Source organism: Hyaena hyaena, unplaced genomic scaffold (genome assembly GCF_003009895.1).
Source record: "Hyaena hyaena isolate Hyena2069 unplaced genomic scaffold, ASM300989v1 scaffold_158, whole genome shotgun sequence".
In the NCBI taxonomy this organism is placed as follows: domain Eukaryota; kingdom Metazoa; phylum Chordata; class Mammalia; order Carnivora; family Hyaenidae; genus Hyaena; species Hyaena hyaena.
The window spans coordinates 764,393-784,441 of record NW_024080790.1 but is presented as its reverse complement, the minus strand read 5'-3'; the positions used below and the strand labels follow the sequence as shown (position 1 = coordinate 784,441).

The following is a 20,049-nucleotide window of genomic DNA, read 5'->3' as shown; positions in this document are numbered from 1 at the left end:
TCTGGAGTGTGTTAAATTCAGCAGTGTAACAAATGGCCCCTATGAGATGTCCTAGAGGTCAGCCAGGGCACCTCTGCAAGGTGACCCTTGTCACCCTGTGAAGTGGAGGAAGCAAGAACACTCATCTTCTATACCCTCTTCATCCAAAACATGTGTCCAGTGGAAGGTCCCATGTTTATCTTAAAAAGATGACTCCATGCCCTAGCAAAAATGGAGACTTCAGTAGGCATTTACTTCCCTCTTCCACCAAAACTGAAGATCCCTGTCCAATATCCCTGGAAGATGCTCAGTTCTGTGCCTAGTGAGGCAGTGTACTATGCTGTTGTCCAAATGTGAGAAGGGTTACAGTGAGTTCACACAGATTACACTGAGATCAAACCTCCCTTTTTGTTATGTGCATTCATTAGTCCAGTTCTGCCTTCTGTCGCTGTTTCTAATGCTGAAGTCCCTCACACTCACACCGAGGCTGCGGGTGTGGGAATGCACTCTCACTGGCCACAAATCCCAGCTGGTCAATCAATTACCTAGTTCATCCTGGATCCCTACCTGGCCAAGGGAGCGCTTCAGCCCTAGGACCCTGAAGCCCTGACTTGGCATGCAGGCTGTCAGCTGATGTTTCCCTGACTGACTTGGAGTGAAACCCTGACTATCTTTCCCACCAACCCTCATTGTCCCAAGAGGCAGTGCAATATAGTGTTTAAGGACATGGACTTGGGACACAGGCTGCCTGGGTTTGAATCCTAGCTCTGCTACTCACTCACCGTGTGACTTGGAGCAGTTATTTACCCTCTTTGGGCCTCAGTTTTCTCATCTGTAAAATGAAAATTTGTAATATCTACCTCATGAGCACTATATAGGGTAATATTTCTAAAGCACCTAAAATAGCACCTGGTGCATAGAGTGCCACATAAATGTTTATGATAAATAAATTCTGAGGTTTTGCTATGAAAGAACAATATGCCTTGGGGGTTAGTGGTTATGGAGGAGGAAAGAACTGCCCCCATCCTTAGGAGAGCTGCCTCCTTCCACCTCCCTCTCCCCCATCAGTTTCCATGGTGATGGGTAGCAGATGGGGAAGAATTGCCTGAGCTTCTTCCCAACTGCCTGTAAGCAGAGCAGGGAGTTGCGTCTCTCAGCTGGGGATGACCCAGATTCCTAGAACCCCAAACTGATGGAGAGCAGTGAGTACTCTGTCCCCAGAAGAGTGGACTAGGCTTTTAGTCTTGAACCACCAAAATGACCGCAGCCATGTTTGCTTGTTTGCCAAGGTCACTGGGGGAGAAAAGTAGGCCCACGATGGAAATAGAACCTCAGTGCTGGCTGTTCCACTAGAAATGACGCGTCCAGGGGCTGCAATCCCAGCAGCATCTGCAGACTGCCAGCCCTTGGGATCGTCCATGTCTTAAACCACCCACACTTCTGGTCTAATCTTGCCTGGTTTGCTTACACACCTTCTAGCTTCCTTTCTCTCTCTAGAAGCCTCCCTTCCTGCTCCACAAGCTGAAAAAAAAAAAAGCCACTGGAGCTTTTCTGGGGGTTATTTGCCTTAACTGCCTGATGCATTTGAACAAGGTCACATCGAGTCAGTCCTGACTGAAAAAAGAAAGTGACAGCAGTCAGGGCCAAGAGAAGCAGCTGAGGCTGTTGGGGCCGGTGGCCGGCAGCTCTGCACTTTCATCTCCTCGGCGGCTAGACAGCCATCCTGCCTTTGGTTAAACTGCACAGAGGCCGTTTTGCAGTGTGGAGCGGTCTTCACCATGTGGGGGGATACATGGGCATCTCTCTCCATTTATTTTAGCGCCATGCTGTCTCTGCAAAGCTATAAGAAATATTTTCTCATGGAAGCCTCTTCTTCGGCAGGAAGATGGGGAACTGGTGAGGGCTCAGATATGGGGAAAACAAAGTGGGCATATCAGAGGCTCTGCCAGGTTCTAACACCAGAACTCAGGGGCAGAGCTCAGAGCCAGCATCTCTGGTTGGGGCAGGGAGGCCACTGCATCTGAAAGGTACTGCCTTGATCCTGGTTCTACCTTTTCCACCTTCTCTGGCTCTGACCACTGTTTGAGGGGTGGGGGGACTTTTTTCAACACCTCTTCATCATTGTCTTAATAACTGTCCTCTCAACATAGTCCTTTATTTATTTATTTATTTATTTATTTATTTATTTATTTATTTTAATGTTTTTATTTCCAGGAGAGAGAGAGAGAGAGACAGCGTGAGCGGGGGAGGGTCAGAGAGAGAGGGAGTCACAGACTCTGAAACAGGCTCCAGGCTCTGAGCTGGCAGTCAGCACAGAGCCTGACGCAGGGCTCGAACCCACGAACCGCGAGATCATGACCTAAGCGAAAGTCGGACGCTTAACCGACTAAGCCACCCAGGCGCCCCTCAACATAGTCCTTTAAAAACCATTGAGAACAGTGCCACTTGTAGTCTCCACCTGGGATGCTTCTGGGATTGTCCCATTCTTCCCCCACCCCTCAACTCCCAAGACAAAAGCAGGCTTTCCTCCTGCAGCACTGCTCTGCCTAGACTGGCCAGAAGAGGGCAGACAGGACACCAAAGGACCTTGCAAGGAGCTGACTCATCCTGGAGCAGTCAGCCTCCCCTTGTGTCAACCGAGTCCTAAAAATACCATCTGCAACACCTCTCCTTGTCTTTCATCCTTGAGGGGGATGAAAGGCCCCATCCTCGCAAGGACTCCACAGGCCCCATGTCTCCGGCTGAGGAAACACAAATTATGGAAAGCAAGTCCCTGACCCAAAGGCACACATCCCAGAGCTGGGAAGGATGGCTGGGAAGGCCTTTCAGCCTGCAAGGCCACCTTCCTCACCCGACAGCTTGCCACACTGAAAGTAGACTGTGTTTGGCTTATCCAACACCGCTTCGTTAACTGGCAGGCAGAACTCTAGGGTTTCTGTTCTCCTATAGCTTCTCCACCAATTCCTCTAGGGGTCGCCTGATCACTGCCACTCCCCACCCACCCTCCATCTCATCCCTTCCTAGTTAGGAGAACTTTGTGATAGGCTCTCTGGACATGACCTTGGGGTTTCTCTGGTGTTCAGCCTTGCCATGTCAAACTTCACCCTGGTCTGCTCCCCACTTCTCTTTCCAGGCTGGACCATGTTCATAGTCTTTGCAAACTACACCCTCCAGACAAAATAAAAAAGAAAAGACCTACCTATGTGGTATCTATTTGGCATAGCTAGATGTAACAGTTATACCACAGGTGGGACCTGAGCATGGTAAGGACTTTATATCCCCTCTTATGGTTTCTCCCACTGTCCAGTTGATGGGCCTACAAAGTTCCCTGTCCTGAGCACTGACCCTCAAGAGGGAGGTAGGCACTGGTTGTTAGATAACAATGATAAATATTTTAAAGCTACAAAACTGATTCTAAGTGTAAAACCTTAGAAGGATAGGTGGTGCCAAGGCAGAGAAACAGGGCAATGCTTTTAGATAGCTGGCTCAGAGGACTCCTTAAATCATAGCCAGTGGGGCCTCCGTCAGAGCCACTCTGGGGCCCACTCCCCAGAGGAACTTGCTTACTTGTATCTCACATGCAGCCTGCAGGTGGAAGATCTTATAAAACGCCTCCTCCACGGTGTCACCTAGAGCAACCACTCCATGGTTTCTTAGCACCAGGATCTGCAGAGGAGCAAAAGGTCAATTAAAACTTCAAGCCTTTTAAACTTTAGTTAAGAAGGAGAGGTTTTTCATTTATTCCAGATCAATTTCCACACCCAATTGCAAAGCACCCCAGCACCCCTCCCCAACTCCTTGTTCATTCCCCCCCCCCACAAACACCCCTATGCCATCCCACATGTGATTTTAACCCTAGGCATCATCCCTAAGAAATTGAAGACACCTTGTAAAACTGAGACTTGATAGCTTGCTGGATTTCTTTGGGCAGTACCTGGATTTTTAGGCTTTGGAGGGCTTAGAAATCTGAAAATTTGGTGTCTGTGTTAAAGTGAATGAAATTACTCGATGTTCAATATTAGGGACTAACCTCAAAAGCAACCCCTTGGTCCTGTGACTTAGTTGACTTGACTCAAAACCCAAGGGGGTGGCTCTCTCAGGGGTGGCTCTGCAGAAACAGGTGAGTCATGTCACCTCTCTGCACCTCACGTCTCCTCTCATGAACTCGGTGAGGTCCTGGCAGCTCTAAGGCCCTATAGCTCTGTGAAAGAGGCTGTAGTGACCTTCTACTCTAACTCTCTGGTTTTACAGAAGAGGAAACAGAGGCCTAAGGAAATTGAAAGTCTCCCAGCTCGTCAGGGGCAGAATCTGAACTAGAACCCAGGTGTTTTCACTGTCAGTGCAATGTTTGTGAGTCAGCCAGGGGCAGGTAGATAAAAAGGGAGTTGGGGAGAAACAGAAATGAATTTACACTAAGAGCCTGACTCCCCAAAGTTCAGATGCAGAAACTGTTCCTTGGTTGGTTTTATTCTCAAGAACTCTCTGAAAACAGATGATGCCCACTTAGTAACGGGGACACAGATCAATGTGTTAGATTTGTCCTTGCAGACCTGGGCTGAGGCCTAGTGGCTTTATCATCATATTCTCTATTGCTGAATGAAAACAGCTGGAATTTTTTTCCTCTCAAGTGCCAGAGAAACAGGAAAAGATGATGACTCTGGCCTCCAAAAGACTGCACACAGCAAAGGCCCCATGTCTCAAATTCTTCTAGCATTTCATAGATGTGAACATCTCCTCCTTCTCTGGGCACTGCTAACGAGGCTTTAGAGGACATCAGGAGAGAGTGGCAGGGATTTCTCCTCTGTGTCAGAGATGGGAAGGCAGGGACTTTCAGACTGGAAATGATGCAGGCAGTAAGAGCCTTTTGAGGACAGGAACAAGCGTCCATCAACCCAGGCTCAGCTCTAAAGGTACCTTGCAGGTACTAAGCTGGCCACCCCTAATTATGTGCTGTTAAATACAGGTCTTTAGATTTAAAACAAACAATAGTGAGATTCTGTTTCTATCAAGTTAGCAAAAAAAAAAAAAAAAAGGTGAGAACACTCAAGTTTGGGGAGACTAGGAAGCAGCCTTCCCACATACCAGATGCTGGAGAGGAGAGGGCAATTTGCCTATATGAAGTAAGAGTTCTAAAATGTGCATCCTTAGGCATTTATCCTAAGGCATTTATCCTAAGGATGTGGTCTCAAGCATACACAGAGATTGAAATGAAAGGATTTTCATTGTGTGTTGTTCATATCAAGAAAAAAATTGGGGGGAAAACCCTCCGAATGTCCAACCACAGAGGACTCTTAAGGTAAAATGGTGACACAGCCATTCATACAATGAGGTATATTTTAATAATCTAAAATAGTGGCTTAGAAAATATTTAATAACATACAGTGGTATTTATTGGATATTGCTAAGAGAGGAAAGGAAAATATATTTTATGATCCTAGTTTTATAAGTATATGTGACTATATTTTGAGTAAGCACCAAAATCTCAGGGTAGTGTGATAGAGAGAATCTCACTTCACTTTTTGTTTATATGCAACTTCGAAACATTGTCCACTGAACATGTGTCACTCATGATGTGGGCTTTTGACAATCCCACCCCACAGCATCTTCCTGGAACAACTGAGCAAACCTTGCAGGTGGGTCCAAGGCACTTCTGCAGGCTGATTCGATCTGCTTCCTGCTCCATCCCACCATTGAAGTCGTAGTAGGCCATGTCCCCCACCAGCAGGGCATTGTGGGAGACAGGCAGGAGGCCACACTTCATGGCCGACACCTTCAGTGAGACAGTGGAATGGTTAGCACCTGCAGCTCCCCCAGCTCCTCTGTCACATCTGCCCTCTCCTCAGAGTGGCACAGCCAGGCTCTCCTCTGGGGACTACTGGTGGAAGGGAACAAGCCCCCAACAAAGGCACTGCCCTTTGCCTCTGTTGCACCTGACTGGGGTCTGGCTTTCTGGCTTCTTCCTCTGATGTCTTTCCAGATTTCCCAAATCTTACCATTTTTATAACAGCCATGTCAATATACCACTTTCTAAACTTGCTACAGAGAATGCCCTTGAGAGAGCTGGTGCTGCTGTCCACCCCCTGCTTTTCTCTTGTCCTAGGACTCTGGGAAGAAGCTGGGGTGAGGCAGGGTCCAGGGTCCTCTGGGATGGGCTGGTGGAAACCCTCAACCTTGAGGTCAGGGCAGAAACAGGGAGGCTCACTGAGAAGCCTCATCTTGTGATGGGGCAATAAGAGCACTAAGGAACAGGGTTAAAATCCATGCCCCACACCCTGCCTTTTATTAAAAGCAAGGGGCATGGAGAGGTTTAGGAAAGCCTCTTGCCTTTGTTCACTCATTCTGCCCCATGAGTAAGCCCGGACTCTGCAGAAATGGATACTCAGCACAAATAGATCGTTCAGTCTTGGCCCAAATTCAGGAAAATCTGAGTCCTCATAAGTAGTGTGCTTCATAGCAAAAACCCCAGGCCAGTGACATGCTTGCTCTGTCCTTGTAGGTATAAGGCCTGGAGGTCAGAAAGATGGGTTGAAGTTTGAGGAAAAACACCCAGAACTGGTTGGTTGTTGCCTTTCCAAATGATACTGCAGTGTCTCAGGTACACATGGAGAAATGACCAGAGCCATTGAAGAGACAACCTGATACTTGAGGGTATTCCTTCTACTCTCTCCTGGTTTTCCTTGCTCCAATTCTCAGCTCTCAGCCTACCCTGGGCTGTGAGAAGTGGACAAGTCCAGGCTCCCACCATATTATCGTTTATCAAGATCTCTCCTCACTAGAGGCTGGGCTGGGGGCAGGCCAGTAGGACGCACCTGAACAGAAACTCCAGATATGCTGCACCTGGGTAAGTGGTGCTTGCGTGTGTGTGCGGCAGGGTAGGGGATGCAGTAGAGCAAACACTGCACATTGTTACCTCCTCTCCCCCAAACCAAGACTTCTGTGCTTAGAAAAATGGAGAGGATTAGTGTTCCCACATTGGGGGTACCCTCTCCTCAACATGGCCTGAGTTCCAGGAAATCTTTCCAGAACTGTTTTAAAAGAGGAGATCACCACTAGCTTGGGGGGGCCTAGGTCTTCCCTCAGGGAGAACCTCAGAGAAGCGGGTAACGGGGGTCTGCCACCAGCCTCGGGGTCTGAAATGCTGGCCAAAGGAGTGGACACTCACGGCTGCTGTGGCTGGCGTGTGCAGGTGGATGATGCAGCGCACGTCGGGTCTGGCTGCGTAGATGGCCGAGTGCAGACAGAAGCCCGTGGTATCCACTGGGAAACAGCTGCTGCCCTTCTCCACCACCTCTCCCAGGATGTTCACTTTGATCTGGGCCAGCGAAGAAGAGACACTGATGGCCCTGTGGCAAGTCTCCCCGCACGTGAGCCAGCACACACCTACCCACTGTATTCAGGCATTCTGGCACACCAGGAGCCAGGGCGGGGCTTGGCGTTAGGAGCAAAAGAGACCTGGTTCCTGCCCTCAGTGAACACACAGGCCAATGGGCGACATGGGTGATTATAGTTCAGCAGGAAAAACACTGGAGCAGAGTTTCTCAAACTTTACTGGGCATAAGAATCACCTGTCAAAACGCAGATTCTGATTCAGTAGGCCAAGAATGAGGCCCAAGAGTCTACATTTCTGACAAGTTCCCAGGTGATACCCAGGCTGCTGGTCCATGGACCATACCTTGGGTAGAGGTGCTAGAAGATAGTCACAGAATTCTCTAGAAACAGATGGAAGGAGTCTTTGATCCCAGTAAAAGGAGATCAGAGAAGTCTTCCCAAAAGAAGTAACATCTGAGATTTTTTTTTTTTTACTCTTTACTTTGAATTTTCAAACATCATACACAAAGGTAAAGAGAATAGTATAATGAACATCCATTTACTAATCTCCCAAAAGCTAGGTCTTAAAGGACAGGTAGAAACTAGTCACTGGTCTTATAATATAATCTGCTTTTGATGCCAAGGAGGTAGTAGGTGTCATGGCTAAAAATCACACATTCATGTGATGTGTGTGTGTGTGCGTGTGTGTGCGCACGCACACGCACACAATTGCTGGTGGCTCTGGCTGGCCCTGCACAGTCAGGCTGTGGTGTGCCCTGCTAACATAAACAATTTCACAGAACATCACCACCAGAGAAGGTCACTTTGTGACACAGCAAAAGATTATTCCTTAATCGTGCTTAAGCATAGACAAAAACGACCCTGTGCAAGTACAAACATGCGCACACCCCCTCCTGGCTAATGGCAAACATTGGAGCTTTTTCATCAATGGCAGCTTCTGCCTCACTCCCTCCCCCGACTCCTAGCTCACGGAACTGCCCCTGTGCCTGACAGTGCATTATCCAAGGCAGCATCCCCTCCTTAGGACCAGCCAGCTGTCCTCATGTCACTTCTCCTGCACACAGCTGGCAGGGTGGGTACCATGGCTACACAGAGACCTGGCCGCATCACTCACCTGCTTACAGTGCTTTGGAGGCTCTGCATGCCCAGCAGAATAAAGTAAAATCACCATAACAATGGCTTTTGGTGCCATTCATCACTTGGCCCCTGTCACTCTTCCAGCCTTACCTCCGGACACCTAACAGGTGAGCCAGATGCAGTCACTCACTGCCCTCTCAAGTTCACCATGATCTGGTATGCGCCTGGCTTTGTGCAAACTGTCTTCCTGCTGAGGACACAGCTGCCTCTGCCCAGCCTCTCCCTGCGGCCCTGGTCTATGTCTGCTTATCCTGTGGGTTTCTGAGGACTCAGCTCCTTCACCACCGGGTCAACCCAACTCCTCTGCCCCTCCTACTGGGGCTTCCAAAACTTCCTGCTGTATGAGAGCATTCTTCACTCCGAGTTTACTTGCCTGCTCCTCCACTAAGCCACGAATGCCTTAAAGGCAGAGCCTGTGCCACCTTGTGTCTTTGGTTCCAGTCTGACTCACCATGACCTTGTGAGGTGGTCCTGTGCAAGTCACTTACCCCCTGGGCACCAGCGTCCTCTCCTCCCCGTAAAGTGGCCTTGGCAGTCCTCATGGTCCTGGCCCAGCTGGCATGCCTGGACTCAACATGTGTGTGTCAAGGCTGGCAGAGGCCTGGAGGTGGCGCCCTCTGGCCTTGGCTATGCAGCACAGAAGCTGTAGCCCCTGCAGCCACTGGGCCTCTTCTGCTTGTAAGACAGTCCTTTCTACTGCTTTCCTCCTCCCACCCAGGAATCTTTCCTGATCAAGACCAACTTCTGGAAGTCTCTTCCTACTACACCTAAAAGGAACAAGAGAACCATAAGGGGTCCCAGAAGCTATCTCAAGTGGCAGCAGCACTAGGCAGGTCTTGCAGAATGCTTGAGAGAAAGTACTGGCTGTTGTTCTAATATATCTCCCCTAGGAAGGCCTCCTCACTCCCAGCCTTTGGGGTCCAATCCCAGGTACAGGAAAGAACCCAGGCCCATCTCCTCCTCCTCCCTCCTACTGCACCTTGCATTTGGTCTCATGGTTGGGTTGTGCTGTGGGTATTCTGCTTCAGGGCCATGTGTCTTCTCTGGCCCACCAGACTGCAAGCTCTACAAGGGACAGGACAACAGTGGCTAATCTGGAGATGGCCTGTCACTGTAGGCTGCTGTTGTTTTAATAAGGAATAGGCAGCGAGATTCCAGACTATACTCACCAGGCTGGATGCGGTGACTTCACTACAAGAAACTCCCTTAGGGCTAATCAAGAAGTGATCCTGCTCCTTGCTGACTCTCAGCTGGAAGGAAGACACATGTTTTCAGTGGCCAGGAGAGAGAGGGATCATTTCCAAGGATGCTCTGCTGGAATCCCCTCTTCCTCTGAATCCACTGCATCTAAAACTTTCCCCCAGGAACCCTTATCTCCCTCCAGCACATGAGAGATGAAAATGGCCCAGCCTTTATTTGGAACTGGGGCAATGGACCTACAAGAGAAATCTCCCAGTGATCAAAGGTAGCCCTAGAAATAGGATCCAGGAGTTCTTAGCTCCTTATCCAGAGAAGTGACCACAGTGGTTAGAAACCTTGAAAGGGCTCAGTGCATGGCGATGCCAACAGGCAGGAGTTCTCTCTTCCTATTTTGTCAGGGCCCCACACAGTGCCCACCCCACTCTAAGATGCTCTGCTCACCGTGACGTAGGTATCGCTCAGCTGGGCCCAGCCATAAAGGTCTAAGAGACGGTACACACTGCTAATCTTACATCGCATGAGCCGCTCCCCCTTGGCCAGGTTCAAGGTGTCAGTTGTGTGGAGGTCATTGATGGGCGTCATCATGGAGAAGTCTGCAGGGAAACAGTGTGGGGGCAAGGTGGCTCTCAGGGTCAGGGTTCCTGTCTGTCCCCCTTCCTTCCTTGGCCCTAGTCCACTCTAAATTCTCACTGGTACTACAGCTGCACAAGAAACTTCCACAGGCAGGGAATTAAGTATTCTTTGACTCTTCCCCGGGGGGGAATGTCCAGAGAATGGATAGTTGTGCCCAAGTAAGTCTTCTGCTTATTCAGATAAAAATGGCATTGCTTTTGGTCAAAATTCATGGCAAGATTCAAACCACAGAATGAAGAGGTCTCAGAATGCCAAGCCTATAATAAATACTGAAGATGAACACTGAATAAAAGCAATAAGTTTCTAAGTGGAAATATGGATATATTTCATCAACAAGTTTTAATAAAGAAGTTAGTAATCATGAGACCTGCTATTATCATATTGTTTAAACTATACCATGTAACATAACTTCTCCTCTACTTTAGAAACAGGGAAAATTAGAAAGTCAAGTCAGGGAGGAAGCCAATTCCCCAAGTCTTTCTGATAAGTCATAAGCTTCCAGAAGTCAGTATGGCTGGCTGAAGGGCTTCAAGGCCTCAAGCAGGCCACATCTTCTCCCCTCTGGATGTGCAGTCCTTGGTTATTTATGGTCCTTTCTGGGAATTTGGGTGGATGTGGAAAGGATTTGGAAATGGGTCTACAAGGTTTGAGAGTCCTATACTCAGAGCATCCAAATGGTTTAGGAGGTGATGTCCGGTCTATCCCATTAAAATGATGACCGTTCCCTGCATGCCTCCAGAAGGCATAAGAGGGTGTCTGAGTACCAGCACTTCCAATTAGTCAGTGTCTAGAAACCAATAAAAGAATCAATAGGAGAGGGTTCTGGCTTAAAATGATGTCTGGCAGGGAGCCTCTTGATGCTGCCTATCCCAGCATCCCAATAAAAACTTTAATGGATTAAAATGGCCTTTAGAAGCTTACACCATCTCAGTAACCTCACTACTACACAACTTGATATATGTCCTATATCAGGTTTGCCATTAGTTGAAATGACGAGATGGTCTGCAGAAGTGAGGGAGGATCAGGCGCTGTTGGGCCTATGTAAAGCAAGCAGAACAAACCTCGAAACACTCCATGTCAGGGATATGCCCCCCGGGAAGCCTGTGGCCACCAGAGGAATACCTCCAGGGCATGTGTCTAGTAACCACAGATGACAGGGAAAGAAGTGGTCCAAAGGCTCAGCTGAACTGGCAAAAAGAACAACAAAATTCTAAAGTCAACAATTTCTAATTGGAATTGACCAGTCTGGGATCCTTTCTTTCTTTCTGTGCATTCCCTAGACAAGCAACTACCTCTTTTCTTTGTTCCTAGCAGCAAGGGAGGGGTATTAAAAGCATAAGCCCCACCCCCACCCCAGAAAAAGCCAGGCAAGGGGGGCTATCCAAGATTTCTTGGAATCCTTCTCTTACAAATAATTATGGAGTCCCGGGGATGTCCAGGAGGCCAGAATAGATCTAAAAACATGCCATCACATCTTCCATGTTCTGTATCAGTGTCCCCCTCCCCCATGCCATGGAGCTTTGCTGTAAGGATTACCCCACCCATAGGCCCAGGGTGGGAGAAGAGACCAGAAGCCTCCACCGGCATCCCAGAATGCCTGCTCTCAGGGTTTTAAGAGAGAGAATGCTTGTTCTAAGCAGCCTCACAGAAGTTATGATGACTGAGTGCCAGGTTTATGACTTAGATCTAACTAAGTCATTTACTCAAGGGACCTAAGGAAACACAGAAAAAAATGAAAACTCACTAACCCCTCTGGGAAAGCTAAGACTGAAAGACACACTACTGGAAAAATTAAATTAAATTAAAACACAGAACCACCACAAAATTCTAAGGCAAATGGAGCTGGACAAAGAACAACCTATCTGTGCGTGAATTCATGACTCTTGGAACTTCCCTGACTCAGATACCCTGGACATAGACTAATCAGATTTTCAGGCATTCAACTGTCTTCCTGACAGATGCTAACCACTGAGGCAGTGAGAATGCTGGTCAGCTCTATTTCTCTCCCAAAAGAAAAAATATAAGGTCAGAGATATGAAAATGATGAGAAAAAATAGGATAGCTGTGGGAGACAAAGACCAGAGAACCAGCAAACAGATAATCAGCATCAATACAACAGAAACAATTTCTGAACTGCAAAAGAAACCTGTGTAAATATATTATAAGGATATACTACATTCCAAAGGGAAAAGTCCATAGAGAAAAATCCTATAATTATATGCTTCCTGACACATCTCTGAAATACAAGAATAAGGAGGGAAAAAATGTGCAAACATCTAGAAAAAAACTTGGGTTACCTACAAAGGAACAAAAAAATAGGCTGCTTCAAATTTCTCTGCTATAGCAATAGAGGCCAGAAGACAATGCCACAGGAGGTTTACTAACAAACAACATTAAAATAAAGTGACATAAAGCAGGTAAAAAGAAGAGAGTCACCAAAACTACGTACAGCAAATATAAACAAAAAATAAACAGAGATGGGGCGCCTGGAAGGCTCAGTTGGTTGAGCATCTGACTTTGGTTCAGGTCATGATCTCACTGTTTGTGGGTTCGAGCCCTGCATCGGGCTCTGTGCTGACAGCCAGCTCAGAGCCTTGAGCCTGTTTCGGATTCTGTGTCTCCCTCTCTCTCTGACCCTCCCCTGTTCACGCTGTCTCTCTCTCTCTCAGAAATAAATAAAATAAAATAAACAGAGATCATAACACCATTATCAAAGTAGAAATCAGGGAAAGCACATACTTTTGGAATATTACCCTTGGCAGCAAGAAGGGAGGTCTGACAAAAGCATAAGGACCCCAGACAAAGCCAGGCAGCAAGGGTGACTGTTGGGAGGATCATTGTGTACATCATCCTTTGTGAAATAAACCTATAATCCATAATTAAGCTATAGCTATAAAGAACACTTTTGCTTCGGATAACATTTCAGCAAGATACAAAGCAAAAGCCATCAGAAATACAAATAGAAATGAACAGTAATCAAATATATAGTGGAAGACAACACAAATCTCATTTTTTGTAAAATCAAAAATAATAAATGAAGATACAGATTAAATACTATGCCCTAGAGATAGATTCTATATCCACATATCATTTAAAAATGGTATTAGGCCACAGAGAAAATCTCAATAAATCCCCAACATAGACATTAAATAGGCTACATTACCCAAATACAATTCAATAAAACTAGACATTATCAACAAACCTTTAAAAAATACAAATTTAACAGCTTGGAAATGAGAAAGGACACTCCCATATAGTTCCTTGAATAAAATAAAATCAAAACAGCAACTGCAAACTACCTAGAAATTAAAAAAAAGGAAATACTGTGTCAAAATTCATGAGATAAGACCAAACTTACATTCAGAGAAAAAAAATTCATAGCCTAAAATGTCTTTATTATTGAATTAAAATGAAAATAAAGCATTTTATTCTATTCCAGAAAAAAAATATAAATAACAAAATAAACTAAAGAAAAGTTATGGAAAAGAATTAATGAATAGAAAAACAAAATCAATGAATTGGGAAGCTAGAAAATTAGTAGAACTAATATATAGATTCAAGAATTGGCTTATGTGATATCTATGAATAAACCAACATCTGGATTGGCCGTAAATAGAAAGTGGGAATATATAACACCAGGAATGAGAATGGGATGTCATCTCATCCACAACAGAAAGCTTAAATGATAGAAAGATTGTACATCACCCTAATAATTTTGAGACTCTCCATGAAATGGATTATTTATTTAAAATATATGACCAAAATTTACTCAGGATGTAGCAAAATAAAATTGTTATAGACCCTAGATGAAACTGAGAAAAAAAAAATGTTACAAAAACGTCACCTATCTGGACAGCTTTACCAGTGAATAATAAATCTCCAGGAAGAGAGACTTCCTATCTTATTTAAGTTCCATCAGGACAGGGGTGCCTGTGTGGCTCATTTGGTTGAGTATCCAACTCTTGATTTCAGCTCAGGTCATGATCCCAGGGTCCTGGTATCAAGCAAGCCCTGTGTCCAGCTCCACACTCAGTAGAGCCTGCTTAAGATTCTCTGTCTCTCCCTCAGCCTGTCTCCTCCTCTCTAAAATAAAAATTAAATTAATAAATTAATAAATTCCATCAGGACACAGCAAAGTGCAAGGATCACCTGATTTACCTTATGAAACTATAGTCTTTTTTTTTTTAAATATTTTTTTAAATATTTTTATTTATTTCTAGGAGAGAGAGAGAGACAGCGTGAGCAGGGGAGGGTCAGAGAGAGAGGGAGATACAGACTCTGAAATAGGCTCCAGGCTCTGAGCTGTCAGTCAGCACAGAGCCCGACGCGGGGCTCGAATCCACGAACCGCGAGATCATGACCTAAGCAAAAGTCGGACGCTTAACCGACTAAGCCACCCAGGCTCCCCGAAACTATAGTCTTAATACCAATACTAAATGAGGACTGCCCATAAAGGGAATTTCTGACAAATCTCATGTACGAATATGCAAAATCCTGAATAACTCTAGCAAATCAAATCTAGAAGAGTATTTTCAGAAGAATGTATCAAGACCAGGAATGACTGATGTCAGGAATGAAAAAATAATTCAATATTCAGAAATCTATTAATATAATTCATCACATCACTAGTTCAAAGAAAGGAATATCAATAAATGCCCAAAATGCATTTTATAAACTCAACATCTATTTCTGAGAAGAACCCATATTGAACTAGAATAAAAAGAGATTTCCTCAACATGATCATGAACTCAACTCTTCTGGTAAAGGGTATCTATTAAAGTCAGAAACAAGAGAAGAATGTTTATTTTCTAATCTATAATTAAACATTGTTCTGAGGGTTCTAATGAATATAGTGAGAAAACTGGAAAAAGAAAACAAAGGATAAATGTTGAAATGAAGGATTCAAAATGACCATTATTTGCAGGTCATGTGACTTTTTTTAAAAATATATAAACCCCAAAAGAATTAACTGAGAAACTATTAGAATTTAAGAGTTCATAAGAAGCTACTTTTCTGGTACTGGCAAGCTTCTGACAAGAAGCTACTGGTGACGGCTATAACCAGTAAGAAAATTGAGTGGAGAAAAAAAACATTTAAAATAACAAACTTACATAAAATTTCCAAGATAAACTTAACAAGAAATTAGTAGGAACTATATGAAAAGAACTACTAACCTTCTATGATGGACATTAAAAAAGGCAAAAAAAAAAAAAAAAGAAAGCAATAAATAGAAGACATACATCATTTCTGAACAGACCTAAAATTCATTCATGCAAATATTTTTTAAAACATCTACTATGTGACAGTTACTTTTCTAAGTCCAGGATGCTATTCTAGGATACAGCAGTGAACAAAAGATACAAACATCTTTCCCCTATGGAACTTACATTTTAATATAAAATTGTACATGTATAAATTCTTCACCAAAGGAATCTATTCATTTAGTATAATCCCAACCAAAATTCCAAAAGATAATTTTTGAGGTAGATGGGAGGGAGGGAGGGGGACTTGACAAAATAATTCTAAAGTTATTTTTAAGAATAAGCTGGCACAAATAGTTGAGGAAATTTGATACATAAATAATTAAAGGTATTTGTCCCATGAGATGATAAAACATGGGGTAGGTGTGTCTGAGTGTGTAATCAAAAGCAGAACACACAAAGGAAAGTATTGATGGATTCAGCTACATGAAATTAGAGAGTTCTCCAAGATAAAAATGTCGTGAACAAAAAAGGCAAAAATGAAGCAGGAAAAAAATTGCAATATATTTAACAAATAATAGGGAAATAGCTGAATTTTATACAGATTTGAAAATCTGTGAAAAAAAATATGCAAGTGGGAAAATTGGCAAGAAATATGACAGGTAATGTGCTACAAAAAGAAAACCACCCCAGTATGTATATGACAATATATCCAACCCCATTAGTAATCAAATAAATGCACATTAAAACACAAAGTGCTATTTATCTCCTATCAAATCAAGAAAATGAAATGAATGGTATAATACATGCTATGTACAGATCAAGGTAGAGGAAATGGGCATGACTGCATTTTTGGTGGGACTGTAAATTGGTTCAGTCTTTCTCTGGGGAAATTTGGTATTATGCATTAATATCTTCAAAACATGCAAATACTTTAATCCGGCAATCCTACTTCCAGCAATCTGTCTTTAGAAAATAGTCATAGAATAAATCAAAGGATTTACTGCATTGTTTTCACAATAGCAAAAAATTGTAAACAACCTAAAAGTCTAAAAATGGGAAATTGGTTAAATGAACTATGGCATACTCAGCCATGCCATAGCATATGCATATCTCCACCAAACCCTGTATTACAGAACCATCTTTTGTTATGTAAAAAATTAGTCAAGATACATTAAGCTATCAAATTTGCATGTATAATGTGATTCTGTTTTTGTTTTCCTAATTTCTATGTTAAAAGAAAAAGGCTGGAAGGATATATACACCGAAATATCGATAATAGTCATTTCTTGGTTGTAAGAACACAGTACAGTGAATTTTCTCTTTCTTGAATTATTTTCCTAATTTTTAATTATACTCTTGTATTTATGCTGTTGAGGGGAAGTATTTTTTAATGTTTGTTTCTTAAAGGTTGTGGGCAGAACTTCAGAGACTAGGAAAATGGTTTCATGCCCAGCCCTGGCTGCCTGTGGCTCTGGTCTACGGAGTCAGGTTGGTCTGTCCAGTGTGACACGGAGATACTGGCTTCAATGGCCTCCTCTCATCCCCACGCCCCTATCTGTAAGGGAGTGGCTCCAGGAGCTTGAGGAAAAGAGCAGCCTGAGTCAGGGGCTGCTGCTAGAGCACAAGGGTTTTTCTTAGTTCCTGTATCTGTAACTGGAATAAGAGGGAAGAGAATCCTCACTCTACTCTTGGGCGCTCAAGCAGAGGCCATGTAAGGGACTTTGAGCTGCAAATCTCTTCCCTTCATGCTAATCCACTTATGAGGGGGCCTGGAAGAGTCACATAGAGGCTGCCCTGCCTCCCACAGCAGTGACACCATGTCATCCTGTCCCCTCCCCCAGCAGAAGGAGCAAGAAGTTTTCCCGTAAGTCATCCTCCCCCTTCTATTTCTGGGCATCAGGAAGAATTCTCCTGTGGGTCTTTAAATCCAGCAGCCTCAGAAGCAGAGCCAGGTACCTCTTTGGCTGCTCCCCCAGGTCTGCGAACCCAGTTGCACCGCTCGCTCAGTAGCCTGGCAACCAACCCTCTCTTCCCCGCCCCACTTCCTCCACCTCTGCTCATGGCAGCTCCCCAGCTCCCCACGTACTCATGGAAGATGCTGGGAAGACTGCGTGGGAGGTGCTGGCCATGAAGTCCGCGATCTGCCGCAGGGCCCAGATGTTGGAGGAATTGTTCCCCTTCTTCATCTGCTCCTGGATGAGGCCTTCCAGCTCCTCCCTGAAAGACTGAAGCAGACCACAAGGCGCTGGTGCCCCCAGTGTGTCTCATGCAGGAGACTGAGGGCCCTTCTTCCCAGTGCCCACCGTGATCCCCTGGGTCAACTAGGCCAGGGCCACATGTGGGATCCCTGGGCCGCAGAGGACACTGGGAATTCCACAGGTATCTCAGAAGCCACCCCCGCCCCCCACCTCACCCCCCCACCCCACCCCCCTCCAATTGCTGTTTGGGAAGCAAAAAGGAGATGTCCCGTGCTGTGTTCTCTCTGTCCTATGAGCAGTAATCCAGATTCCAGGTCCTTCGTGGGTCTAAGTGATAGTCAAGACACTCTCCCCATGACTCCCTACCTACCACTATCAGCCGTGGCAGGGATTCACTTTAGTAATTAAGAGACATTTTTAAAAAGCAGAACTGAATTAAAAAGTGTGCCACTGTCCCTGTGCAGTAGGCATGCCTATGGCTCTTCTAGGCCTCAGTTTCCTCATAGATGGAAGGATTTGCTGTCCTCCCTGTAGCTTCCATTTCTGATGTCCTACAACTCTAAGCCTGGCGTTTCAGACCATAATAAGGCATGCCTGTCCACCAGGTGGCAGCAGGGAACATGCAGGAGGGAAGAGGCTTCGGTGAGTCCGTAAAAGAACAGAAGAAACACCACCTCCTCCTGTTCCATTTCTTGCCTGAGAATAGAGTCCTATCCATTCAGGCCCCCAAACTTGGGTTGGTACTAACTCTGCCACTTCTACCACATCTGTCACTCTCCTAGTCACACACTGCAGTTTTTCCATCATCTCAATGCTTTTAGTACCTGCCATATTCCTCCAGGCTCCTGTCATAGTCAGCTGTCACCAAAATCTCAGGCCCATGACCTCAGGGCTCCTCTGTGAGACCTGAGCATTCACTGTGTGCACTCAACCAGGGTCCCACATAGCCCCCTGCATGCCCTGGCCGCCCTCCAAAGCCCAGTGGGGACTGAGGCAGACACCATCCCAGCAGGCACCTGGAGATGCCAGCTCTATCCTGAGCTTCTCAAGCCTTAGGATCACGCAGTGTTTCCCGAGGACCTCCCAGCCCTTGTGCTCTCAGCCTCTCATTCTACAATGCTCTGCCCACCCCCCAGCCCCCGCAACCTGTATCAGCCTCCCACTTCAGTGGCCCATTAGATCCATGCTTTGTTCTTCTCAATGCACCACTTGTTGAAGGATGAGCTCTGTGTCCATGCCACGCAGGTACCAACTGACCTCAATTCTGGGGCCATGGTACTGTGATCATGACTTGTTCTCCCTTCCCCGGCCCATATCCCTCTGTACCCTCCACTCTTTCCCCCTCCTGGATCTTGCAGACCCTCCTGCCCCAACAGTGAGTTCTTTGTGATATGCAAAAATGGGAGGCCCAAGCCTTCCATGTGACGTCCCCTGCTGGCCTCTGGTTTACACAAATATGGCTGTTAGTTCATAGTTATAGCTTTGGGGGACGACTGGAGACTGAAGCAGGGCTTCTGTCTTTCAGACCCACCCCTTCCCAGCACCAAGCGAAACCATCTGCACATAAACCTGGTTTTGCCATCCAGCAGTTACTAGGGAGAGAATTAAACACAGGGTCCCGCCGTCTTGCTCAGCAGCCTTAAAGCTGCTATGACACTAAGTGGAAGAGGAGTTCTTTACCTTTCAGGTTCACGCAGATGAATGAACAGGAGTTCCCCGCTCCCCTCCCTCCTTCTCTTCCTCCTCTCCCACCCGCCTGGGGTGGACCTCACTCACCGGGCTCTGCAGGATCATGGTGACACGCTTCTTCTGCTCCATCAGGTTGAAGTCCTGCCGCAGGTCCGCGGCGCGGCTGCGAAGGCGCAAGTATTCAGGGTCGTCCTCAGAAAAGCGGTCGAAGTACTGCTGCCCCTGCGGGGGCGGCGGGGAGGCAGCCTCGGGGACGGTCTCTTCACTCATTCTCCTGGTGGGTTTACAATCTTCTCCTGGAAGCCTATAGAGAAGGGAAGAGGGTGCTCCCAGTCCTAGTACAGTTTCCTAAAATAGAGGGGCTAGATTCGGTTGAATTCACATGCTGGAGGCCACTATTCCCAGGAGGGTGTAAGCCCAGCCGCGGTTTGGACGGCATTGCGCCAACAGCTGCCCATCTATAGGCGGCGCTAACACATCATCGCACCAAGCAAAAATATGGCACAGGCTCAGGCGTCCACCACCCTTCCCTGACTAACCAGTCAGGCTTAAACTGCCACACCCCAGTGGAAGTGGACAGTTTGGAATCCAGTGCGAGCGTGACCTGCACACCTTTTGGAGCATTTCTATGATGCGTATCTAGATAGTGTAAAGCTATGTATTGAGAATTAGTACTTACT

General features: G+C 45.9%; 1 protein-coding gene across 2 annotated transcripts in view; it reads right to left on the bottom strand.

Annotated features, from left to right (window-relative positions):
- ADD2 (adducin 2) overlaps nucleotides 1-20,049 on the bottom strand; it is a 54,384-nt gene that overhangs the window by 25,206 nt on the left and 9,129 nt on the right. The window contains exons 3-9 of one of the 2 annotated variants that reach the window (XM_039239579.1): nucleotides 19,457-19,673; nucleotides 17,569-17,707; nucleotides 10,087-10,238; nucleotides 9,615-9,695; nucleotides 7,142-7,291; nucleotides 5,606-5,749; nucleotides 3,547-3,645 (exon numbers count right to left, since the gene is read on the bottom strand). In XM_039239579.1, coding sequence (XP_039095510.1) covers nucleotides 3,547-3,645; nucleotides 5,606-5,749; nucleotides 7,142-7,291; nucleotides 9,615-9,695; nucleotides 10,087-10,238; nucleotides 17,569-17,707; nucleotides 19,457-19,639 — 948 coding nt within the window. In that variant the 5' untranslated portion in view covers nucleotides 19,640-19,673. Of the gene's footprint in view, nucleotides 1-3,546; nucleotides 3,646-5,605; nucleotides 5,750-7,141; nucleotides 7,292-9,614; nucleotides 9,696-10,086; nucleotides 10,239-17,568; nucleotides 17,708-19,456; nucleotides 19,674-20,049 lie in introns of those variants that run through there. The other variant, XM_039239580.1, reaches the window with a different exon arrangement.